This window comes from Perissodus microlepis, chromosome 3 (assembly GCF_051167445.1).
Source record: "Perissodus microlepis isolate ML-2025 ecotype Zambia chromosome 3, ASM5116744v1, whole genome shotgun sequence".
NCBI classification, from domain to species: Eukaryota; Metazoa; Chordata; class Actinopteri; order Cichliformes; family Cichlidae; genus Perissodus; species Perissodus microlepis.
This window is the reverse complement of record NC_140463.1, coordinates 25,703,432-25,730,344: the sequence shown is the minus strand read 5'-3', so window position 1 is coordinate 25,730,344 and position 26,913 is coordinate 25,703,432. Positions and strand designations below refer to the sequence as shown.

General features: G+C 40.6%; 1 protein-coding gene and 1 pseudogene across 1 annotated transcript; one reads left to right on the top strand and one right to left on the bottom strand.

The window, feature by feature from the left end:
* Positions 1 to 1,558: 1,558 nt before the first annotated feature.
* On the bottom strand, positions 1,559 to 6,824 carry LOC146390720 (nuclear factor 7, ovary-like). The gene is made up of 9 exons (XM_084923722.1): positions 6,042 to 6,824; positions 5,857 to 5,950; positions 5,654 to 5,749; positions 4,631 to 4,864; positions 4,329 to 4,476; positions 4,011 to 4,037; positions 3,623 to 3,687; positions 3,087 to 3,209; positions 1,559 to 2,727 (listed from the first exon to the last, which is right to left on the bottom strand). Exons 1-9 carry the CDS (start codon positions 6,266 to 6,268, stop codon positions 2,341 to 2,343), a joined length of 1,401 nt encoding a protein of 466 aa, XP_084779848.1. The 5' UTR covers positions 6,269 to 6,824; the 3' UTR covers positions 1,559 to 2,340.
* Positions 6,825 to 8,565: 1,741 nt separating this feature from the next.
* On the top strand, positions 8,566 to 18,784 carry LOC146390719 (dolichyl-diphosphooligosaccharide--protein glycosyltransferase subunit DAD1-like; annotated as a pseudogene).
* The last annotated feature ends 8,129 nt before the right edge of the window (positions 18,785 to 26,913 follow it).

The following is a 26,913-nucleotide window of genomic DNA, read 5'->3' as shown; positions in this document are numbered from 1 at the left end:
TGGAGTTACTTGTTTTTTGTTTCCAGAGTATTACTTTTGTACTATGAACAGTGTGTCATGACTTTGTGCTTATTATCTTTTGGGCCATTTCCTGTTTTCCTTTTGTAGTTGGTCATCTGTCTTGCTTTGAGTTCTCCTTCACTAATGTGGTTATCTTGATTTTCTACATTTGGATGGCGTTTTTCCGACTCTAACTGCTTCCATAATGCAGCCATCTATCTCTTGAATTACTCTGTGCCTTTGAGTTTGTCTTTTCTTTTTCTCTTGATTTTGTCTTTTGCCATTCAAGATTTTAGGTTCTTTATTGTCACTGTAAAAAAAAAAAAAAAATACAGTGAAATGCAGTTGCAGTCAAGAATTGGACTCAGTGATTATTCACTTTTTCAAGATGTGCTGCTGCCATCAAAATTTAACTGAGGAGGATTAAAGCCTAGAAGGCAGCGGGTCCAGATGGCATCAGCTCAAGGGTCGTCAGGTCCTGCACAGACCAACTGTGTGGGGTGATGGAGCCCATCTTCAACCTGAGCCTGAGGCTGGGGAGAGTCCCACAGACTTCCACAGGCACAAATATCCTCCACTACAACCACTGAACATCCAAGGTATGGTCATTGAGGCTGTGGACAGCTACAAGTACCTTGGTGTTCATCTGAACAATAAACTGGACTGGACTCATAATTCAGATGCTCTCTACAGAAAAGGGCAGAGCAGGCTGTACCTGCTGCGGAGACTCAGGTCTTTTGGAGTGAAGGACCCACTGCTGAAGACCTTCTATGACTCTGTGGTGGCCTCAGCCATGTTTTACGGTGTGGTCTGCTGGGATGGCAGCATCTCTGCCGGGGACAGGAAGAGACTGAACAGGCTGATCCGCAGGGCCAGCTCTGTTCTAGGATGCCCTCTGGACCCAGTGGAGGTGGTGAGTGAGAGGAGAATGGTGGCTAAGCTGTCATCCCTGTTGGACAACATCTCCCACCCCATGCAGGAGACTCTGACAGCACTGAGCAGCTCCTTCAGTGGCAGGCTGCGGCACCCACGGTGTGGGACGGAGAGACTCCGCAGGTCTTTCCTTCTATCTGCTGTCAGACTCCTCAACAAAGACTTCAACCGATCAAACACACACATCTACACATGTGCAATAACACTAAGTGCAATATTCTTTTCTGGCATCGTTGTATTATACTCAGTTGTATATAGCATTTGTATTCTATTTTATTCTATTGTATAAAGTATTTTATTTTATTCTATTGTGTACAGTTGTGTACAGTATCTTATTCTTATCCTATTCCAGTGTTTTTCTAATTTTTTCTATGTAACTTTGCACTGTCCACTTTCTGCTGTAACAAAACAAATTTCCCACGTGTGGGACTAATAAAGGTTGTCTAATCTTAAAAAAAGGGGGGAATATTTTGATAGTGTTTTTTGCACTCCGCACAATAGATTTGTTTTCTGTGCTCCATTTTCTAATTCTAACTTTAGAATTTGTCTAAACTCTGTGTTGGGATAAAAAGTTAAAAGAACACAGCAGACTCTCAGGGATTCAGTTCACATTTATTTCAGCTTAAATACATCACAATAATCCAAATTTTTACAATAATGATAAGAAATTATATATACTCAATGTCTTACATGCACAAGATATACTGATGTTAATATACTATTGTGGTACTATGATCTACGTGCCACCAACTAAAAACAGACATGCACCTCTGAACTCATAAGACCATGCAATTATGTGACGTGTCCCTGATCTTAAACTAAAGATCCAAACAAAGTTGGATTCATAAAGTTCTTTTAAATCAGGTCTTGAGCTATAATATAAGTTATACCATATTGATAAATTGCCAAAGAATGAGTAGTGTAAAAATGTAGGCAGGATTCATGCAGTGCTATCCATCATAGTGATCGTGTATAGGTGCATCTTATAGTTCCTAAACCAGTTTTATCCTCATTTACATACATTTGTCCTACCTTAGTAGACATAAGTGGATGGTTCAGATGAACCCTTGCTTGGGTCTTTAGCTCTTTTTAAAAACCTCTTTATAAATATTATCATCAGGAAGATTAAGAGACATTAGCAAACCTCGTGGTTAACTTATAGCTTTTGACTGGAATAAATAAATAATATGTCCAAACACCTTGCAGGAGCTAAGCTTGGGCTTGCAGTCTGTACCAGGATAATATTCAGGGTGTTCGCTTTACACTTGGGAGAAGAATATTTTCTCCTGTTCTTGGTCTTTCGTTCTGCTCCCAGTGCCTTTTGTTTGCATTTACAGATTACAACTTATCCAGACAATGAATGTGGATGCTCTCGAGGTTTTAAAAAGGATCTTCCGAGTCTCTCGCTCAACGTGCTGAAGTGTCTACAGTGATCCCAGCCTCGATCGGGCAGATAACCAGCTGGGCCGTGTTCTTCCCGTTGTCATGTATGCAGGGGTTAAAGTACGGATACAGCGGCTCAGTGAAAGTGAGCCCGCTGTAAGTATAAATGTGAGTCTTTGCCTCTGTGTTGTAGAAGGACACCGAGCCTTCTTCATAGTCCAGGAATATACCGACTTTCTGAGGAATTTCTTTAAGGTGAAGAGTGACGGCGGGCCCAGCGCAGGCGCACAGGCTACTCCCGTTACGTCGGCATATCGACCAGTAACCGTTATCAGGGCGAACTGTGATGGCGCCCTTCCTGTTGATGGACTCCCGGGCCACCCCAAGATCCCAGTCTGTTTTATCCCCAACCTGAAACACAAAGAAGGACAAAATGATGCTAAACTGCAGAGTAGAGCTTCATTTCTTTAGGTTGCTTTTTAAATGATAATAAATTACTGAGAGTAAACACAGCAGATATAAAATCAGAAGTGAACATCATGTAGCCACCAGGGGGCGTAAAGAGTTTTATTTTCCTGCTTGTTTAGATCATATACATTATACAGTCCTAGTCACAGGTTGTGTCGTGGTGTTCATGTGTAATTTTCTTTGGTGTATTTTAATCCAAATCTTACTCTAAATAAAGCTGTTGTGTTCCACTTTGGATAATATTCACACTGATCACGACTATAAGCTGTTTAGCAGTTATTTATTTTATCCTTTTATCCTACCTGAACCACCCAGTAACGTTTCCCAGATGTGAAGCTTTGTTTTCCCAGCACGGCGACGCAGGAGTCGAACCTGCGGGGGTCGTCAGGTAGCGGGGTCCTCCACTGCTGGTAGCTCATGCTCACCTGTGGATTGCCACGATCACATTCATACAACAACTACTGATGCCGTACTTGTCGTTATTTTGCATCTTCCTGACTTCTGATCCACTAGTTTCCGTCATTTTAGTTCCTGCATAATATTTGTCATCCATTAGCTGTTGTCTGTAATTCACAGACTCTAATTTCACAGACAAGAAATGCAATTTCCCAGTAATAGGTGTTTTAATAAGTGTTTTCCCAATAATATTACAGGGCTAAACTGAACTGGTGTGTATAACTAACTAAGCAAATGACTTTACACTTAATTATACAAACAGCTGCACATGTATCAACACTTTGTTGGATCATTTTTTACAGCAGGACAAGACTTTGTTTAACTCCGAGCTCTTGTTAAGGTGTTACAGTCAGGAATCATGCAGCTGATAATTAAAGCTCACCTTTTTATTATCCGGGGACAGGACCACCCAGCCAGCAGCAGTAGCAGGATCCAGAGTTACATCCACTGGAGACAGAAACAGAAAAAAAACACATAAAAAGATTTGCTATTTCAGATTTATTCATATTTTTCAGGATTAAAGAAATAATATGAAAAAATAACCCTGTTGTTTTGAAGCATATTATTACTGAAGTCACCTTTTTTGGCAACAGAGTATCTGTATTCTGAATCATGTACATGTATAAAGATTATTTGAATCAGTGTGAAGAGCCACTTTCTTTCTACTGACATCAGTAAGAGTCTTTATTAGATATGATGGTGACAAATTTTCAGTCTTGTGTAATCCATATAACGTAATCACAATATAAATATCATATCCATACACATACCTGCATATTTATTCATCTTGTTTACCTCTGCAAAAGATCAGAAAAGAAACTGTCATTTTAGTGTCATTAAACATTAACGTAGAACAATTAAAATATTCACTAATATTTTAGCGAATGTTACAAGATTTATTTTTGGACCCTAAGTGTATCACTAAAGTTAGTTATGTGCAGACTTATAGTGTAAAATATGATATAAATATATATGCAATACAAAAAGTGGCAGGATTATGATAAAACCAAAGGAACCGGTGATGCAAAGAAAGTCTTGTGTTCTAAAATCAGAGACTATAATGTCATGTCATCATAAGGATTACAGACCCTCTGCACACAGCTTCCTCTCCAGTTCCTGGCAGATGTCGACCAGTTTGGAGAAATTTCTCCTCACAGTCCGTGCGTAGCTCTCCGATTGGACTCTGACATCAGCCCAGTGCTTGACGGACATCGGAGCATCCAGACGTAAAAAGTTCTAAAACAGCATCAGTGACAGAAATGAGCACAAATAAATGATTTCACTAACAAGCAGACAGGCCGGTTTGTATTCATATCATATTACAATCGCTTTAGATGCTTTAAACTTGCTTGGCTGCGCAGAAATATTAAACATAAATACTGATTCTGACCTGCTGGAGTTGAACTGGGTTCTCAATGTGCTCCAGGAGGTGCAGCTCACTGCGTCTCTTCTGCAGCTCATTGATCTCCTGGCTGATCTCCTTGAGAAGCTCCTCTGCTCTCTTCTCAGCCACCTCCTGCTTCCGTTCGATCTCCTCGATGAGCAAAGCCTGGTTTCTCTCAATGGCACTTACCATCATTGTGGCAGCCTGAACGCTGGCCTGTATCTCTCTTTCTTTATTTCTCTGCAGATATGAAAAGAGTTTAATTAATATGTGAAATATGTTAAAATGCACCATCTTTGTACTTTGCTACCCCTTCTTCAATGAAATGCAAAAGAAATTAAACTTAGGGAAAAACTGCTTATGTACGATGATTCTTATTAATATGCCCATAATTTAACACATTTCCCCCAAAAAGAAGACATAACTTCAAAAAGAAGATGATCTCAGTGAGACCAGCCTGCAGTCCTCTGATAACAGTTGATCTATTGTCCCAACCCACCTCCAGCCCTGCTTTTCCATGTCTCTGTATGTCTACATAATGAAGGTTTATTATATCAATAAAAACAACTAATAAAAGATCACAAGAGCTCTTAAAACAGAGCCACGCTGCCATATATGAATTACTAAAGATGGAAAAATACTTTGACTGAAGTAATCCTGACGTTAGAAGATATGCAAGGATTTTAGCTTTTGAGTTTCTATAGTTCTATAGTTACTCTGCCCTGTAATCAGAGTCTTTTGTGCACAAGGTTACTTACACTCTGCATGTATATAATAGCAGGATAAACTACAAATAAAAGCCAAAAGTGGATTCCAGGCTTGAAAAGTGAAGCTAATGCATTTTTTTAAATAGACCAGCAGGGGGAGTCTCCTCTGTCTTTTAAATACAGTCTACATGAAGCAGAACAACACTGCTGTTTTTCTTCTGGTGTGAGCTTCTACAAACAAATTAGTTGAAGTTTTGTTTCTTTGAGAGCAAACAGGCCGAGAAATGTTCATGTCTGTAAATGATTAAAAAGCGATGCTCACTTTGCTCAGCTCCATTGACTGTTTGATCTCCTCGGTCTTTCTGATTCGGGTCTGGATCATCTGTTGATACTGCTCTTGGGTCTTCTTTATCTGAGTCTGCAGAGGTTGAAGTCGAAAACATGTATTTTACATCTTGGATTATCTGGAGTTCCTTACAAGATAATCCATGAGCATTGTTATATTTAACCACTTCTTTCTCCCACCTTGATCTTGATCTCCTTCTCTTCTACAGACCTGGATGGCTGTTGTGGAATGATGGGTCTGTTTGGTTTGAATCCTGGCATTTCCTTTAACAAGCTTTAAGATGATGATGTACATCTGATTAGTTTCAATCAAATGTGCTAAAACGTTGAAATAAAGCACTATAGTATAGTTACAGTCAACCAACCTTTGAAATCTTTCAGTGATTTCTTTTAAGGCCCAATTCACCCTGAGTTCGGGGCGACTTCTGAAGGATTCTTTGCACAGCGGACAATCCGACTTATGCGCCACATCCCAATAACGTTTGATGCACTCCAGGCAGAAATTGTGCCCACACGGGATAGAGACAGGATTTTTGAAGCTGTACAAACAGATGCTGCACTGAAATTGCTCTTCAGACAATGTGGAGGCCATGTTTCTGACAGAGAAATAACATTTTGTTACCCACACATGTTGAAATTCTTCTGTACACTATGGGATTTAAACTCTTTAGGTCAGATTGTAAAGATACAGGTTTATAAATCTAAGTTTAAAAAATCTAAATGGCAAACCAAGAAGACTAAAGGATATTTTTAAACATAAGATCAAAGTAAAGCCTCCAGTGTTCCCTTTTCACTTATATTTCACAGAAAAGGGCAAAACACATGAAAGCTCATCGTGCTGTAGCGCAGAGAAAAGTGGACAGATTTATTTCAGATGCTTCTAAGACAACAACTATGTTTAAGTTCAATCTGCAGACTGCAAATATACAAGGGTTCACAAACAGAGTCTGAAGGTCCTAGTGGCAACATATTGTTACATTTTTATGAATCTAATGGATTTACCAGTAAAGAGATCAAAAAAATGGGCTGTGAAAGAGGCAATAGAAGGAGAAAATCTCAGACTTTTCATTGACTGAATTATTGACTACAATAATTTTCTTTGTAGTCAAATTTAAAATCAAAGAAATGCTTCTGTGCCTCTATTGAAAAATATTGCCGTCAATATTTGGATCAAAAGTCAGTCTATCTTGAAGAAAAGGCAGCTGATGTCTTGTTTCATGTATTTTTATCCCTACACTGTCTGGTTGGTATAAATAATCACTTACTTGTTTAGGTCATGTAGGCAGACGGTCCTTGAAAGATGTGATGAACGCAGAACGAATGTCCACAAAAACACGGTCATCTCTCTATAAAATAAAACATGGTACAAAGTTCCTCCCACAGTGGAGTTTCCCAACGAGTTATACCGGTTTTTCTTGTTCTCCCTGTTAGCTTTTCCTGGTATTTACTCTACACTTTAATTGCTGTTCGCTGTTGCAAATGTTTTTGTATGCAGTTATCAATTTAACTACAGATTAAATCCAAGCAATTAATAAATACAGGCTGGGAATGACAACAACGTGCGCTTTGGTGCAGAAATAATCTACCTTCCTATTGTCTTTCATTGGACATACGTTTCCTTTTATGATCAACATGAAAAGGATTCAAACAGAAAATATTTATTTGTGGGCTACAAAAATAGGCCTAAATTCAGCAATATAAACTTAATTAGAGTATAAAAAACAATGCTTTGAGGGATCAGGTATATAATTCCTTAATGTAAATAATATAGTTTAAGACAAAACCCAAAGGAGGTCAATGGCACAGTCTCCAGAGCAGGGATGGGGAGTGAATCTTCCCACGGGGTCACATGAGAAGCTGGGACTGTTGTGGAGGGCCGCTGTATACAAGCTTATTAGTGCAGACCTCAACAACTGTCCCAGCTTCTCATGTGACCCCGTGGGAAAATTCATATCCCCACCCCTGCCAGAGTCTTTGGACCCTGTTGTCAACTGTGTCCCTGTACTAAGCAGTTCAAGATTCAAGAGCTTCAAAGCGTTTATTGTCATGTGTATAAAGAAAAGCATTTCTCTGTGCAAATTCTTTCTCTGCTGTCCGCACACAGATGGGCGACTGTGGCTCAGGGGGCTGGGAAGCGCATCTGTAACCGGAAGGTCACCGGTTCGATCCTGGTTGTTGTGTCTTTGGGCAAGACACTTTACCCTACTGCCTACTGGTGTTGGCCAGAGGGGCCGATGGCGCGATATGGCAGCCTCGCTTCTGTCAGTCTGCCCCAGGGCAGCTGTGGCTACAACTGTAGCTGCCTCCACCAGTGTGTGAATGCGAGAGTGAATGAATAGTGACATTGTAAAGCGCTTTGGGTGCCTTGAAAAGCGCTATATAAATCCAATCCATTATTAGATGCCGGTTAAAATGTACAAATCGAACTAGAACAATGGAAATACAAATAGTAAATAAATGGAGACAAAAATTGAAGTGTTAAATAGATTTGTGTGCAAAAGAGCTATGAGCTTAATATGCTGGTTTAATATGTAAGATGACCTTATGTGGAAAAATTACTATGTTATCTTATATTATCTTGGGAAGAGGGATGATTGTTGTGGTCTTGAAGCATGTGGGGACGGTACTCTGGCTGAGGGAGAGGTTGAATATGGGAGTGAGAACATCAGCCAACTTATTAGCACATGCTTTAAGGACCCGTCCCGGGATGCTATCTGGTCCTGCTGCCTCAATACATTGAGGTCATCTAGCAGACTGCCTGCAGAGCTGATGGTGCTGATGGCGGCCCTAAACTCTGTGATGTGCTGCAAGCCTTGCCACATCTGCCCGAGGTCAGCAGAAGAATAGAAGCCATCCAGCTTCTCTCTGTACTGCCTCTTGGCCGCTGTAATGGCCTTCCTCAGTCCATACCTCGCAGCTTTGTACTCCGTCTCATTGCCTGATCTAAATGCGAGAGACCGAGTACGCAGCATGTGTCGTACCTGACTGTTGATCCAGTCCACAAATCGTAAAATCTTTCATTGTTAAGTTTGTAGTAATTTTAAATCTGTAAACAGAGTAATTCATTCGAGGAAGCTCTGTGTCACAGAGGCCTTGATGAACACACCCATGGTTGTTGGGATGAATCATTCCCAGGTCAGAGCTGGATTTTTCTAATCCCTCCTATGTGATACATAGCCAGCTAAAAATATGCAGGAATGCTTTTCAGGTCATTTACAGTAATTGCATTAGTGGCATATCGGTATAAACACACCCAAATAAAGACAATAAACACCATCAGCAGCCAGCACACAGACTGGCTCCCTGATAGCAGCATCTGTTAAAGCTTCAATTATTCCTAGTTTATGTAGAAGAAGAAATGAGGTGCTACAGCTCCTGCTTCTGTTAGAAATATCACTGTTCCTACTCTGCTCTGTTTTGTTTCACTGGGTCACACTCATACTGTGTCATGACTCATTCAGGTTCCCGCTGGACGCGTCCTGTTTAACCTTTCAGCTGAATGCCACACCAAACTCACGTGTTTCACACTTCCAGTACAATAAGTATTAATTCTATTGTTCATGCTTGTTCTCTGCACGAGCGTTGCCGATATGCACGTGTGTAAACCTGGCACGCTGTCACAGCATTGCACTTTGAACTAGGAAGGTGCAAGTCATTTTTACAATGACAATTTTGGTTTCCAGTAATTTTCTAAAACAGTTAGCCCAAAAGAGATGACAGGTGAAACTGCTGGTGTAAAACTTCCTGGTATTTTTTGTTATTCAGCTCTTCACGTGCTATCTATAAATATACTGAACAGTGCTGTGGGTATAACAGACTGGTAAAGAGGGCCAGCTCTGTCTTGGCCAGTCCCCTAGACTCCAAAGAGGAGGATGTTAGCCAAGCAAAGGTTTATTATGGACAACACTGCTAACCCCCTGCATGATACTGCGGAGGCCCTGAGCAGCTCCTTCAGCAACAGACTCTTCCTGGCACTGTGTAGGAGACAGGTTCTTTATTCCTGCCTGTCTGGTTAGGCTTCTCCTACGCTCACCAGACAAAACATGACAGACATGCTTACCAAATCCTTGATGAGAAGGAAGAATGAGGCTTTGGGAATTCAGGCCACGTAGTGAAAAGAGTGACAAACACAAGGATTAGCTCATGTGGACGTCAAAGTTCACTTCCAGTTGGATGACACAGTTTTATTTGTTTGAGCTATTAGCATTAATTTTTCAGTTTTTAGTGAAGTTTTATTTGGCTTAGTTGACTTACTTCCCTTACAACTACCAGAAAAAAAATCACAGTTTGGTGTTAAAGTACTTCCTGGTTCTCCTAAAGGCCTAAAGTGAAACTCCACACGTGTTCCCCTGATCCCCAACACAGCTGTCAGGAACAATGACAGAATGATAAATCATCTTGTAAACGTTTTCTCACGTGGCTGTTACGCCCATGTTTTTAGCCTTGCTAACTGTTCCTGTTGTGCTGCTCACAAATATGCAAGCCTTATTTACGTGTAACACACTTAAATATAAAGTCTGGAATTCTCGGGATTCAACAAACTAACAAACTATTTCTTTGTTGATTTTCAAAGCAGATTAATCTGACATAACAAACAATATACTTTCTCCATTCTGGAAGTAAGGAGTACAACCTGCCTGTTTTGTTAAGAAAGGTATTATGATAACTTCAAATATTCCAGTCTCAACTAGTTTGGGTCAAGTTAATGGTTGATATGACTTCAAACACTGAGGCATCCTCCCTAACTGATGTGAAAAGCACCGGATAAAATACAGAACAGATTTTTTGAGTTAAATTAAAAAAGTCTTCGTAAAAGTGATGCCTGTGAAACCAGTTCAAACCTGCTTCCTGTCAACATTATGCCAGTGTGATTGCGTAAAAGGAAGCAACGATTCAATATTAATAACTATAAATGATTAAAAAAGGAAACCCAGAATGGACAAAAAAATGCAAGTAGATAAAAAGGGATTTTACATGATTAAAGCAACTGACATGGAAAAAGAGACACAACAAAGTACTTTCATTATTATTATACATATTGGTTACGCTCATCAAAGAAAAAACACAAGAACAACAAAAGCAAACACTCTTCCATCACTTTGGACGCCAGTATTTTTCCCAAAATGAACAATGTTGGACTCTGTGGATAAAAGGCAGTAGACAGAATTTAGAAAACAAGAAAGAGCTAAAATATTGTATTTACTTCTTTCTAATCAAAACCATAAATTAGATCAGCGGACTCAAATGTTACTGAACCTCTTCTGAAAGTTCACAACTGCATTAAAAAAAAATGATAGCATATAGTTAAAGTCAAATTTCACATTTAAAACAACAACCGTTGACCAAGGTGCTGTACAATTAAGATAATTAAAAGAAATAAAAACATAGGGAGATATGACAAGAGTTAATAAAAAGAATCATAAAATTAGAAGATTTGAGTGAGAAATAAGATAAATAAAAGTAATACAAACTCATTCTGATTTAAAAGCCAAGGAATAAAAGTGGGTTTTCAAACATATGATACAGCAAATGAACAACAATCAACTACGTATTCTTACCAGGTGACGTCAACATTTTTTAATGAGTGAATGAGTCACAGCTCATTGTTAGGTGACTTAACAAAAATAAAAACACATTCCTCTGAAGATGGTCAGGTACAAGTACTGAAAGTGAACAAGCATGAATGAAGAAACAGCCAAAGAAACAAAAAAACAAAAACAACAACATTTATTTTTCACTTCCCGTTTTACACTTTCAAGTAAAAGATCCATGCAGGATCAGTCCCCTTCCTCCTGACATGTAAGAACTGAAGTCTCTCTTACAGGTTGAGACAGTGGTTCCCAAACTTTTTTTGCTAACCCCCCTTTGTTTTAAAAGAAAAATGTCCCCCCCCACCACCACCTAAACACCCCCGCACAAACACATCCTCTAACCACGCACACCCATATTTTGTTTTCAAACTCCATTGCAGTTTATTTCACACCTCAAATATTTAGTAAACAATTAAGCAAATAGACGTAAACTGCAATAAATTACAGGTAGTAATAAAATAAATTACTAACTCTTTTACAATACGTCAGGGGTCGGCAACCCTGGGCACACGTGCTACGGCTGGCACGCAAAGGGTTAACTGATGGCACGACCATAGCTGGAGAAGTTCAGTAACATTTGAGTCCGGCCCACCATCGATGGTGATTTTTCATTGTTATGGGTCATGACTTTTCTTTTTCTTTTAGTAACGGTATAAACAATGAAAGGTGGTGGATTGGCCAGATGCTGGCAGATGTGTAAAAATAAGTCAGTTGTTTGGTGGTGGCTATGGCGGAGCTTCCACAGAGGCCAGCAGGTGGATGAGGGAAGGGAAAGCAGGAGGAGGAGAGACCCAAGGCGGCCTTCGGTCCGAGTGTCAGGTGAACTGAACTTCAGGTAAGAAGTTATGACCTGCAGTCTATCTGGGTCAGATATAAACCAAGTTTAGGTGGAGTTTATTTTCGTTGTGCTGACTTTTTACAGTCAGTTACAATAACTCGTACTGCGTAAGCTAGCATGACTGAGTTTCTATACAGCTGGGTTTGTGCTTTGATGTTACTGATAGTGAACTTTATTTTATTCATAAGGTTAGTTAGTAGAGTTGCCAACCGTCAGGTAAAAAGACGGAATCGTCTCGTATTCAGAGAAAATATTACGCATTTCGTATTGAGCTGAAAAGGAACACAGTTTGTCCCGGACTTCAGCTACAATGAAAAAGACACAAAGCTGGATTTATTCTGTGTCTTTGCTGCACAGCTGCCTCTTCTTCTCTCATTCTCTCCCCCGCTCTCTCCTGTTCCTACTTCAATCATGAAATGATGTCGCGTTAAACAACAGCAGCACGTTTGATCAGCTGCTGTTAGAATTTATTTAATATTAATTTCTAGTATCAGCTGATGTTTGCTGGAGCCACAGCTGTAAAAGCTGCTGGTCATGATGTCGGTTTGGTTATGTGATGAGAGGGAAACATGAAGATGAAACCAGGAGATGTCCTTACTGAATCATCAGAGCTGAACAGGTGATGGAGAAACAGGTTTACCTTTTAGGTGACATGAATGAGTTGAAGGGAAGTTATGAACTGTTTCTGAGAGACAAATAACACCAGGATCCTTTTCTATGTAGCTGACAGCTGGTAACTGTGCAGGGGCGGGTCTAGCAAAGTGTTGCCAGGGGGCCAGGTAGGGCATTAACAGGGAGAGGGGGGCACAAAGAAATACTTTTCTTTCTTATTCTCATTTAAAATGTCTGGCTTTTATTAAATAATTATCTGAATCTTACAACCAACGTTTTTATCTGACATAAAATATATAGAAATCATTAATATACCAACAAGACTGTACATCACTGTCACAACAGCGTTTGTTTTCATTCAAAGGCTTTATGGCTTTAATACCTGGTGGGCCGGTCTTTAGTGAAAATGCCAGAGGCTGATTTTTTGTCCCAGTCCAGCCCTGGGCACGACACGCAGTGAATTAATCTGAGAAGATGCATCAAAAAATAAATGGCGGTGCAAATCAGCTCGCATAGACACATTAGTTGTGCCTCTTCTTAATGACGGTATCTTAGCTAACAACCCCAACTACCAGATTCAACTTGTAATTGGCTAAAAATAACTTTGCCTACTGGTAAAAGGGACGTTGTTAGCTTTCCACATTCTGACACTTCAAAAGCTTCAGGAGCTTTCCGCTCAGCACAGCATCAGCACCACGGAAATACACGGATACATCCGTAGACTCGAGACAGAATTCACAATGCGCTTTTGGGACTTACTGTCACGGTCTGCGAGGGCAGACCGTGAGGAGGGTGTTTGGAGGACCCAGGCGCGGACACAGACGAAGGAGGCAAAACGTTTACTGAACTTAAAGTGAGCCTTTATTAGGGCCGGTAAACAATAAAGCAAAAAGAACCAAACATAAACTATGGCAATGACCTAAACAAAGTGCCTAAACTGGGAAACAACTAAAGACTAAGAAAAACTAAGACTCAGACTTGGACTGTAACTAAGAGCTACGCACACGACATGAAAAAGCAAAGGACAGTCTTCTGGACTGGTACATGAAAGGCTATGAGAACATGACAGGAGCAGATTACTATGAACATGACCAGAACAGAGACTGAAAAACTATGACTTATGACGTGTAGCTAGAATGACAGGAATGTTAACAGACGACACGACACTGACACAAAGACACACTGGGCTTAAATACACTGAGGAAGTCATCAAGGAATTAGAGACAGAAGGGGAACACAGCTGGGAGGAATAAGACCTAATGAGACAGGGGGAACAAAGCTAGAAACACTGACATAAGACAGGAACATGAACCTTCAGAGTAAAACAGGAAACAAGACACCACTAAACAAAGACGCAGACACGACACTGAGAGACAGACTAGACACTAAACTAAACCTGCAATAAACATGAGAACAAAACCTATGAACTAATCCCTAAACAAGAATAACTGAAACATAGAGTCATAATCATCATTATCATCATAATAAGAAAAGAATCCAAAATGCAAATACACACCAAAACATAACAACTCAAAATACTGGGTCAAACTGACCCTGTATGGACCAATGTTTTATTTTCTGATCAAACCAGAAAACTTTAATGAGCAGCTGGATTTGTCTCGCATTAACTGGCTGAGTTAATGCCAGTTAATGCGACATCCAAATGCAACTGATTGAAATAAATACCTCGGCTCTGTGGGGGTCAAAGTTTGCAGAACTATGAACGCAGCTGGAATCCATAGCTGTGTGTGTTCATGGAGCTTGCATTTTCACCTGCTGGATATCACTACCTGACAAGTTTAACTGTCTTCAGAACATTGCAGAGGCCTTATTGACAGTATTTGGCTCTACATATCTGTGTGAGCAGATTTTCTCTCACACGAAGAGTGTCCTCAGGTAACTGTCTGAAAGCTGGAGACCAGAGATCAGATTAACATGTGTATCCCTGTATTAACAAACATGCCATATTGACCCAGTTTATTTTTCTTATCATTGTTGTGAGGAGACCATAAATAGCATTTGCATGTTCCGTTTTACAGTTCATGTGCTGTTCTTGTTATGGATAAAAGTTCCTTTTTTTGTTTCAAAGTAGCTGATAACTATTCGCTGATAGCTGCCAACATCTGCGAACAAATATAATTCTATAAAGTTGTTCTATATAGTGTGTAACTGTTAATATAGAGCGTTATTAAATTTATTGCTAATGCACTCATATGGCACATTGACTTCTGAGGAAATTTTAGATGGCACTCGTCATCAGAAAGTTTGCCGACCCCTGCTCTACTGTCTTCTCGTCGGCACCTTTCCATTCAATAGCTTTCTCTCGGGCTTCATCTCTTGCGTGGGCTCTTTTATTCTCACAGGTAAATGTTTATTCAATTAAACGTGTTGCCGGTGATTTTATTTTATTACATTTTTTTTATACAAAAAGGGGTGATCCAGTAAGTGTGCTCAGGCACAAGTTAGCTATCTATGCTAAACTAGTAGCGTGACTTCAGATTATTTATTTATTTATTAAAATTAAATGAATACACGTGGTTTCCCGAGTAACTTTTTGGGTGACATTGGTTAATTATTTTTAAGGCTGCACAGATGCTTATTTTGCAGCTAGGAAAATGTGCAGTAAGCAGTTTTCATACATTCCCGTAGCCCTGAACTTTTCACGAATGTCCAACACAGGTGCATGGGAAGGCCATGGACTCAAAGACTGTAAATGTTAGATGGTCACACAGTGATTTTGACTATTGACTTGTAGGCTCTGCATGTCCAAGCCAAAATATTAGTTTTGTCAACTGCCATGTTTTTTTTAAACTAATTTCTTTTTCTTTCTTTCTTTTTTTTAAAGCCAACAATCACATTGTTTGTATGATAGCATAGTGGGCTAAGTTATTAGCTAACACTAGCAAGCTTGGTTCAAACTGTTAGCATGAATAAGCACATGTTTGTTAAGTAATTAAATACCAGAATGTCACTCATTAAAAACTGAAGCACAAACCAAGTCTATTTTGGATAGGCTCATTTCTCAGGTAATTCCATTAACACAATAAAATACAAGTTCATCTGTAATTGAGACAGTGTGAAGGATTCCGTTTAGTTGTTTTTGTGGAAGTTTGTTGCTCCGATGCTGTCGTCCCTTCAGGTGTGCAGAGGTTTTGAACTAGTTGTTATACAATTTTATTAGAATGCTCAAGGTACCAAAAGTGCAAACATGTTGGAAATTTTTACTATACAGATGGAGACGGAAAAAACCCCACTGTGTAGCTGCTATGAAGGGGAACCCATGCATTGAGGCTGAAACGTTTTTTTTGTTCAGGGCTCAAAACATTTTACCCCTCCGTCATAAAAGGCTGATGGAGTATTGCTGTCACCCTGCTGGACATGGGCACCCATGTTCGTGAATGTAAAAACTCAAAAATGAAGCGATTTTATCAATAGGCGTCAATTTGAAACAGTCTCAAATTAACACCATAGGTAGATGCCATAGGTGTATCTACTAAAAATCTCAGTGACTACGGTGTCACGTTTTCTGAAAATCTCATGAATGCGATGACTGGATAACAAAGTGAAGTAGGAATTTCAGATTGATACCAAAGGTGTATCTACTAAAAGTCTTGGACAAGTTTAAATCTTACTGACCTCGACCTCAAGTTTAGTGGTCAGAGGTCTAGTTTTCTGAAAATCTTGTGAATGTAATAACTTGAGAACCAGTTGATGTAGGATTTTGAAATTCATTCCATTGGTGTATCTAGTAAGAGGCTGAGGCGTATCCCTGGCTGACAGCCAGCATTTTTTTTAAATAGAGTAAAATTAGGGGTTTTAAGATGGGCATTGACTTGCTTTTGGAGCCAGCCTTAAGTGGCCGCTAGTATCGATTTATCAATTTATTTATAAAGGTGTTGTTATTGGCGTTTGTAATGGACAATAAATAAAAATTTTAAAAATACGGATGTTAGAGTTGATGCTTTTGAGATTGTGCTAAGATATATATAACCACTGCTTTTATGTGTCCTAATATGGTTGTCATTGTGCAGAAAGAGCGTGACGATTAGCAGCTTTATTTTCGGGTTTAGAAGTGCTAACATAAGATGTAGGAAGCAGTCTCATCGCTATAATATTTCATTGCACACAAGAAACCACGAGTTCTTGTTTTTCTAAGTTTAGCAAGATTGCTTACTTCTGCTTTTGTGTTTAAAGGTCATGCCTAAATGGAGTGACTTGAGATGTCACGCCATATATGGTGTCAGGAAGTGTCTAACAAACACACCCACACACATGCATATACGGGTCGTGTCCAAATTCACGGGCTGCATCCTCCTGAGGACGCATTTGTAGGCCGATTATGTCACAGCGACGCGCCGAAGGCTGTCCTCCTTTTCCCCGAATTTGAAGGATGGGTCGGGTGTGTCCTTCGTGGCCTGCCATATCCCAGAATTCATAGCGCGGCCCAGCCAATTCCAGTTTTCAACAATGGCGGCCGCTACTAAGTTTTTAATATTACTCTTATTAATCTTTCTGGGTCACAAAATAAACTTTTAACATATTTTCAGGCGAGAATGTGGGTGTGTAAACTTCAAATATCTGCTCGGTTTATCAAGATATCGCATATTTGCAAAAGCGCTCCAACGTTTTCGGAGACGTCTGTTACCCACCAGCTCGATAGCTAGCCGAGAGCTCAAGGGTCACTGAAGCCGCAGAGAATGGCACAACTCCCGGCACATAAATCTCAGATCACCGCGGAGTTTCGCTACTCTGGTTAAACATAATATGTAAGTCACTTAGACAACCTAAATGTTATTGTTTGGCTTTTTCAGTATTTTATTTGTTTATGAGTAAATCGGTTTGGCTGAGATTAAAGTTATTAGATTAGATTAGATAAAATAAAACTTTATTAATCCCCCAGGTGGTTTTCACACAGCTGAATAAACGGCAAACAGAAAATTGATTAAACAGAAGTATGAGATGGTCGAGAATTTACGCCAGTGTCCTGTTATATTTTACATAGCAAGGAGCAGACGGCCAAGTTTATTAAACTCCACCGAGACGGCGGTGACGCAAATCTGAAGGCTAGACCGTCCAATTCCACAGCTGTTTACTTCCGGCCTACCTGACCTTCTGAGGACCCGGCCCACGTAGACCGCGAAGGCCGGGTCCTCAGCAGGATGCAGCCCATGAATTTGGACACGACTATACACACAGACAACCTCACGCATGCACGCTTCAGACTGCCACGTGATTTGTTGAACTGTGTATAGCTGCTGTGGCACTTTTACCACTAGAAGATGCTGTTAGTGAACTCTAATTTCTTTTTCTGTCAGCTTGTTGTTGTTTGTGGCATTACAAACAAGCGATGCCAACAGGAAGTTGCAGAGTGCCCTCTGGTGTACACACTATGTAACATCAGCAATCATAATATGGTCAAAGGGTGTTTCTCCTATTAGTACTTTTTATCAGATTTTAATATCTCGTCAGTTATAAATTCCAATACCAGTGGCTCTTCAAATAGCTACTAGAAGTCAGTAATTTAAGCCCATTGGTAAATTGGTGGGCTTTACAACTCATCATGTTGGACATTAACAAGTATGAGAATTTATTTGGTTTATAAATGTGATGGAGGTGTGGTGTTTTGAGGATGACAAAAAATGGAAATTATCAGTCTGCATTGACCAATCAGCTAATCAGTTAATTATTTCAGCTATACTGCATAATATCTGTGCTTCCTATTTCCTCCTAAATGCAAAAACAGGTAACGACCTGAAAATTGTGGAAAAAATTAGGCTGTCTGACTTTTGGTGTTTAACTTCTAAACCACTAACCCTAATATTTAAAACTATTTAAGTTATCATGAAAAAAAAAAACTCTGCTGTAGCCCCACTGCAGTTGTTGCAGTAGTTGGCAAGTGAAAGAGGTACTGATACTTAATCCCTTGTTTGTTTTTCAGTTTTTCATCCAGATAAACCCACAGAACAAATGAGATTTTCTGTCCATCTCCCCAGAGAGAGCCTTCGCCGACTTCCTGTTCGCTCACACCGTCCTCCATCTCGTTGTGATGAATTTCATTGGCTGAGGCAAACATGTAAGTGCGTCTAAGTGTTCCACGACACAATGGAGGCTATGCCATGGTTTGATGGTGGAATTTCAGCCAGCGGTGTTGGGGATCTTGTCAGATTTGACGGTATTGTGAATGCTGAAAAGTACCATTAGATTTTGATTCACCATCTAATACCATCTGACCTAAATGTTATTGAAGCAGTGTCAGAGCATTTTGACAGACAACAGAACAAAAGGCAGTCAGCATTTCCATTTTATGCCACAGTCCAAAATGTCTCCCCCCCCTTTTTTTCTTTCTAACTTCGGGGTCTAAGCTTAAGCATATTCAGTTCTACATAAAGAAATGAATACTGTATTAATGTGCCAAGACTCAGTTTTAATTGGAGTGGATTTACGGCAGTATTGAAAAGTGTTCCATAAAAATGCAGCAATTTTTACTGCAGAATTTAGGGGTGTGGGAATAATTGCACAGATCCACATCCAAAGTCATATTTAATCATTCTAATTGAAAACCATGTGGTGAATGACTGCTTTAAGTCTTAGACATCAGCAGACACTTTGTGTTTTCCCTGGAGATGCTCCCACAGACTTTTACTGCAGACACCTGGGGTTCTATCTACCTTTTCTCTGCCTTCACTTTTCAAGGTACAATGCATCCAAGTGTCCAATTACCTTTAAACAGCGACACTAGAAGGACCCTAACTCCCACACATTTCTTTCAATGTTGAAGTGAATCTATTAGGATTAAAGCCTAGACTTCTCTTATTTTTAAAATGAATACTTAGAGTCAGAGCCTGGATAATGAAATGTGTAACTGTTAAACAGAACAACGGAAACCGAACAGAACAAAACAAGAGCCCCCCCAGGAATCCAAACAAAATGTCCAAAATGCACACAGGGGGGCAGAGTCCGAAACATAGTTTCAAGTGGCCGGCCCGGGGGCTGATAGCATGAAAGCTCACACAGCTCTGGTGGCCGGCCCAGAGGTTGCCAGCCCAAGAGCCCAGAGTGAAACAGTTCAGGGGGTCGGCCACGTGGAAGGCAGTGGCGGCGAGAGAGCAGATCCAGGGGCCGGCCACGCGGAAGGCAGTGGCGGCGACAGAGCAGGTCCGGAGGCTGGCCGTGCGGAGGGCAACGGCGGCGACGCAGGCGAAACAGCGGCGGCGGCGACACCGTTCAGGAGGGCGTCCACGATGGCGATGATGACCAGCCAGCGGCCTAGAAGATGGCTGGCGATGTTGAGGCGCCAGACGCGGACCGGATGACGGCGTGGCAGCAGCAGTACCAGGCGAGGATGAGGATGAGGCTGAAGCTGCATCCAAGGCTGAAGCTGATGCTGAAGCTGGACCAGGCGGGGCAGAGGCTGGACCTGGCGAAGCTGAAGCTGATGCAGAGGCTGGACCAGGCGAGGCTAAAGCTGCTGCAGGTGTGGATGACGGGGATGCTGCAGTCGACGGTGATGGCCGGACGGGCTCCTCGGACCCCCCAGCGAAAACAGTCACAGAACCAGCGGGCACAGGGGCCCCTGGCACACACAGGGCTGAACCGACAGGCACGTGGGCCTCTGGAAAACACAGAGCAGACTGCAGCTGCGCAGAGCACTGACCCTGCTCAGGCAGCGACAGCCAGGTGCAGTCCTCAGCTGGGTTCTTAGCTCCCAGGGGTCCAGAGTGGGCTGAGGGCTGAAACTCAGCCTCTGGGGAGGACCTGGAGTGAGTCACAGCCAGCTTTTGAGGAACCTTTCCATTGTTAACAGGTTTGTCTCTCTGCTTAGAAACAGTGGTTGAAAAACAGTCGTTTCAGGGTTGTGCTGACCTAGCCCTAATAACAGGAGGGGGTAAAGGCAGGATAGATGGTAAGTGGCCTGTATTTGTATAGCGCTTTACTAGTCCCTAAGGGACCCCAAAGCGCTTTACACATCCAGCCATCCACACACTGGTGATGGCAAGCTACATTGTAGCCACAGCCACCCTGGGGCGCACTGACAGAGGCGAGGCTGCCGGACACTGGCGCCACCGGGCCCTCTGACCACCACCAGTAGGCAACGGGTGAAGGACACAACGACCGAGACTGTTGGAGCCGGGGCTCGAACTGGCAACCTTCCGATTATAAGGCGAACTCCCAACTCTTGAGCCACGATTGATAGGTGGTGCAGCTAATGACTGAACTGAGGAGTGAACTAATGGGTGGACAGTAGACTGTGCAGGAGAGAGAACTACAGCCTGGGAAGTAACTGACACAAAGTTACCAGGGTCACGATAAACAGAGTCACTAGAAATTAATTTGGGCTTAGAAGGGGCAAAACAAATAGAGTCCTTAATAGAGCGTGCATTAGAATGCAAAGCAGTCTCAGAAGAAACAGTCTTTACACCACTTGGCTCCGGAGCGACAAAAGTTGCACAGTCTTTAGAGCCCAGAGAGGTGTAATTATTCTCAAAATGAACACTCCTTTTATTATCATGAACCAGAGGAACACAAGCTCTGGGGTACATAAAGCTGGCGTTAGCAGCCTTGGGGAAAACAGTCTGTTTATCCCTTGACACAAAAGGCGGCAAAATGGAGTCTTTGTCACTCACCCCCGCTGGACGTTCCTGAGGGAAGTTAGACAAACCAGTTATCACAAAAATTGCATTGCAGGAATAGATGCACAGTTGCATTATCTTAGAGGGTGCAGAGAGCAACATTTAACAACTGTCTGACATTGTCATAAATATAGACAGAGAAGCAGAACTAGGTAGAAAGCTTGCTGTGTTTTAAAATAGTTAATTTGTAGATTGCCCACACACATAGGAAATGAAGGCTTAAATTAAGAAAGAGACAGAGTTAGGGTGCATGATCATAAAAGGAGCTGTTTTGATCAAAACTGTGCATGAGGGGCGCAGGGGACACAGAGGGCTGAAGAACAGGAAAGTCAGATGCTGAAAACAAAAGTTATAAATGTAACAGACTGAGGGAGCGCCCCTCAGATCTGCAGGAGGCTGTACATATCTCCCTTCTGGAAGGTTTTGTTGAATAAAGCATACATTTTGAATACACTGAGTTTGCGTCTTCTTTATCCAGCCTGAGAGCAAAAGAATTGGGACTCAGCATCCGCTGACCCCGTAACAGTCTAATACAATTCAGAATCAGAATGTCTTTATTGTCATTGTCACAGGTACAGTGAAATTAAAAATGGTCCCCGATCAGTGCATCATCCCTAACAATATCAAAATATAAATAAAACAATAACATTCAATAAAAATAATAAATAACAATAAAAGTGATAATAGGAATAGTATTAGCAAACATTCACATACATTCCCACATAGATGCTTCAGTCAGTGCATAGATTCATACAGGAGTGGCGTGATGGACATCTTTTTTTGCAGTATTCAGACGTGTTATTGCAGTTGGATAAAAACTGTGTTTGAGTCTGTTAGTCCTCACACCGATTGCTCTGTGTAAGGGGATCTGAAAAGAGTGGGGAATTTTAGGGGTTATTTTGCCGGCAAGGTCAAACTGGCTAAAAATGTCCCTTCTGAGATCATCACAAATGTTTCCAGGAAATAGATGACCATAAAAGGTCTTGTAGCAGAAGCAACAACTGTCAAGCAACAACTGCAGAAGTAACAACGGCACAGTTCAAACAGGGAGTCCCCAGGATGTGAGGTATCTTTTATAATGTTTTGAGCTTTTTTAAGACAGCGGGTATTGTTTAGATCTTCCAGTGTGGGGAGAGGGCAGCCAGTGACCTTTTGGGATGTGTTAATGACCCCTTGGGGTGCTTTCCTCTGAGCCACTGTGCAGCTAGTGTACCAGATGCATATTGCAAATGTACTGTTTATAAGATTGGGGAAACCTGCAGTCAGCTGAGACTGAAGAAGTCACTTGGAGGAGTGACGAAACGTTTCTCCCACAAAACGCTACGTCCAGATGAACAGAATCAATTTTTGGAGATTTACTTCCCTGGATGATTGAGAATGCATCAAGAAGATCATTATAATCATTGAGCCTGATTCACTTGAATCATCCACTTGATGGCGCAGTAGAGCAAATGAATCATCACAATGCTTCAAACCATGAGTCGACCAGTTGGATGGAAAGCTTCAGTTCACCACGAGGCTTCATCTCACCATCACTAGGTACAGCCTATGCTCAGTGATGTATGCAGTGCTTTAAAGGGCAGCGATGCTAAGCTTTTAAATCACCTTGTGTTGAACTCGGAGCTGAAGCTGGAGTGATAGCGTGTTCATTTGTTTATTTTCTTTCTTCAAACTGCAGATCTGACTGAGTTATTTGAACCATTTATGAAGAATCTTGATAGGCAAAAGCGATCAAAGCAGAGGTATGAGGTCATAGATTGTGGTGCAGAGCTGCGTTCAGCCATGCAATCACATGCAAAGTTTCATGCCTGATGCAAACAGTTTGCTGACATGTGGGTACTCTTTCCTTTTGTATAAATGCATATTAAAATAAATAAATAAATTAGACAATATTCAAAAAACTTTATCGAGAACAGGCACAGTATTTCTCTCCCTGCATGGAAGCTTTGCTAAACCTGATCATGTCTCTGCTGGAGCTGTGCTTTAAGTGTTTAAAAAGCTATAATTGAGCAATGTTTTCATAGCTATGGTTTTGCTTAAAATGTTCGTATTCAAATGGACTCATTAGCTGTGGTTCAGCAATAATGAGCAATGGATTTGTTTTGTGTACCAAAGCAGTTTTGCTATTGTAACTGCGAACTGGACTGCTGAGCCAGTAGATTAAAAATTTGCCAGTTTCGGATTTGAATTCCAAATTTGAAGCCAACACCTGAAAAAAGTCTTCCACACATTTATTATCGCAGCAAGCTGACACTGTGTGTGTTTAAAGCTACAAAGCAGAGATGTCGACCCCATAAGATGCAGTCAGCAGCCTTAGCTCTGTTAGACCAGTAGGTGTGCAGGAGCCCTGTTTTTATATGATAGCATTACATGTGTTGTGTTTGAACCTCTGGTTATTTACTTGTTTTGTTTGTTGTTGCATTTTCAATCATAATAATTCTCTGTAATAATAAATATTTTCTTCCAGTGTCTGTTTTCTGTGACCTTTTGAATGAAAGGAGGAAAGCACAATAAATGTGACCTTTGAGAGGAAATCTATCTGTATTTGACATTTATAAGTGTGCTTTCTTACTTAAAGTGTAATGAGCTTTATATTCAATATTTTATTCTTATTTTTGTATCTTTAAGGTCTTGAGCATCAAGTGGTGTTACTTCTCTCCCACTTAATTTTCACATGTCATATGAAGTGATAAACCTTCCACTGAAATGCTTTGCCTAACAAAAGAGAGAGCGAGATAAAAAGGAGCTGTGACTCCCTCAAGGCTTTGCAAATTATGATATTTACATTTTTTTTATCAACTTCAAACATATTCCATAACAGGACAGACACCAGGAGGACCAAACATCTAGTCCAACTCTTATACATTTATGGTAATGCGGATGACATCTGGAAAAAGAGCATTTTTAATGGTTTTAATATGGGTGTGGTATGACTGCTGTAGGCTACACAACTCATGATATGTAGTCAGGAAATGTTTTCTGTCAGCAGTTGTTGATGTGAGCACGCCCGCAGGCACGTAAATGACAGCAACATAAGGTTCTGCGTGTGCTGTGCATGCAGGTAAATAGTCACATTGAGACAGAAGGCATCAATTATGTCTTTTTTCTTATTGAATGTGAAACCGTATATACATGGGTGTATTTTGAGTCCAGTGTGGACACAACCTTTTTCTGATTTCGGATGCACAGTTAATGCTGATCCCCACCAAACTTTTCAAATCTACTCAGTTCAATTCCATTAAGTTTTGTTTATATCGCTCCAAATCACAACAACAGTCACCTCAACGCGCTTATTGTTATATTGTACATTATACTGTAAGGTAAAGGCCCTACAATAGTACAGAGAAAAACCAGACAACCCCGCCTTTGAGCACTTGGCAACAGTGGGAAGGAAAAACTCCCTTGTAACAGGAAGAAACTTCCAGCAGAACCAGACTGCATTCCCTGTTTCTCTCAAATGTGCTGCAATCTCAGCCTAGATTTATTTATAATTAGTAATTTTAAACCTATTTCTAATCTGTCATTCCTCAGTGGAATATTTGAAAAATGTTTACAAACAACTAAATAAGCAATTTTCAACTTATTGACTTTATAAGTGCCAGTTAGGGTTCAGATTGAATCATAGCATAGAAACAGCTCAGTGACCTAAAGATCAACGGTGACAGAAAGTCTCATTCTTAGGTGATCTCATTGCTGCTTTTGACACCGTGCATCGTGACATTTTAATTCAAAAGCTTCATGACTCAGTTGGTTTAACAGGTCAGGTTCTTGACTAGCTCTCATCGTATCTAAAGAGCAAAAGTTTTTATGTTGCAATTAGCAGTTTTAGATCTGCAAAAATAAAAAATCAATCAGGAGTTCCTCAAGGGTCAGTCCTTGGTCCATTACTCTTTAACTTTTACATGGTCCCACTTGGCACTGTCATAACAAATCAAAACATATCGTAGCGTTCTAATGCAGATGACACACAGCTGTACTTATCACTTTCCTTTAATGATCTAACCTCTGTTCACAAAGTAATGAGGTGTCTTGATGAAATGTGAACTGCTGGAAACTTTTAAGAACTGAACAGCGACAAGACAGAAATATTTGTTGCTGGTCCAGAAAGTCAAAGATATAAAATTTGTTCATATTTATCATCAGTTTCTCTCAAACACTGTGAGCAAATCAGGATCCTTGGCATCATTTTGGACTGTGATTTCAGTTTTGATAATCATGTCAATAAGGTTAACACAAATGCTTTTTATTGCTTAAAAATATATCAAAAGTTACATAAGTATTTTCTAACCTTTAAATCTTTTAGAGAATGTTTAACATATCGAACATGTTAAACGTTCTGTATACCAGATTATCTAAATCAGTGGTCTCCAACCTTTTTAGTGCCACATGCCAGTTTTTGTCCAACAATATTTTCACGGACCGGTTTTTAAGGTGTCGCGGATAAAAACAACAAAATAAAACCAGTACTGCTACCAAAAAAGAAGATTTAGTCATAACACACGGGAAAAGACCCAGGGAAACAAAGTTAATGATAAAAACGATTAAAAAAATAATGATAAAAACCGATAAAAACCCTGAAAACCATAAATTTCACACCCAAGCCTCAACAACCCTGGGGTTGGGGACCGCTGATCTAAATCATCAGCAGGATGGCTTCAGCTTATTGGAAATTCAGCAGCCAGACACCTTAGAGCTATGCAGAAATTTGACCGTATTAGCCAAGTATTAAAATCACTTCACAGTACATTATACCTTTAAAATCCTTCTACTAGTTAACAATGCTGTCAATACTTTGCAGCTGTACCCTGTACTTTTAAAATATTTCATATGGGATATGTACTTATCACTTCTTATCATTTGCATGAAACAATTTAAAATAGTAAAGCGCAAATATGTAGGATAAATATAGAGTTAAAATTGAAATGGAGTAGAAGAAGAAACTTCATGAAACTGTACCACTCAGTAAATTTGTTCTAAAGTCGGAGCTCAATACCTCCAGCGCTTTGAAAAGACTCCATCACATGCCAGTCACATGATCACTAATCTGAAAATGAGCCCAAACCAACCAGTTTGGCTCCAGTTTTTATCTAAGAGCCCCAGTGGGTGTGAAACAGCTACTGTAACTCCATTCAGAGATGATATCAGCCAGCCTTGCCTGTACCCATCTGTTCTTCCTCGTGGCTTTTATTCAAGTTTGATTATGAAAGCTGAACATGTCCTTTGAACCAGTGCAAAGCTCTGCAGCATTCCTCAGAGTATTCTGCTGTCTAAGGCCTTCGTGAGGAGAAAACATTGAACCATTGGACTTAAACACCACACCCATGAGGTAAACACACTCCTTGCTAGTATGAAACCTATTATTACAAGCTCCTGTGCACACAAAGTATGTGCTAAACATGCACATTCATGTGGTATGTAACTAATGCTGGGCTGTGCTGAGAATGCTGCCGTTTTAAGATTAGGAAGTAAAGAGAAACCGGAGTAGGGCTCAGGAGTGGGAGGGCCGGGCTGATGAATAACAGTTGTGACGTTACATTTTCCTGTTTAACAGCTAGTCCTGTTATCA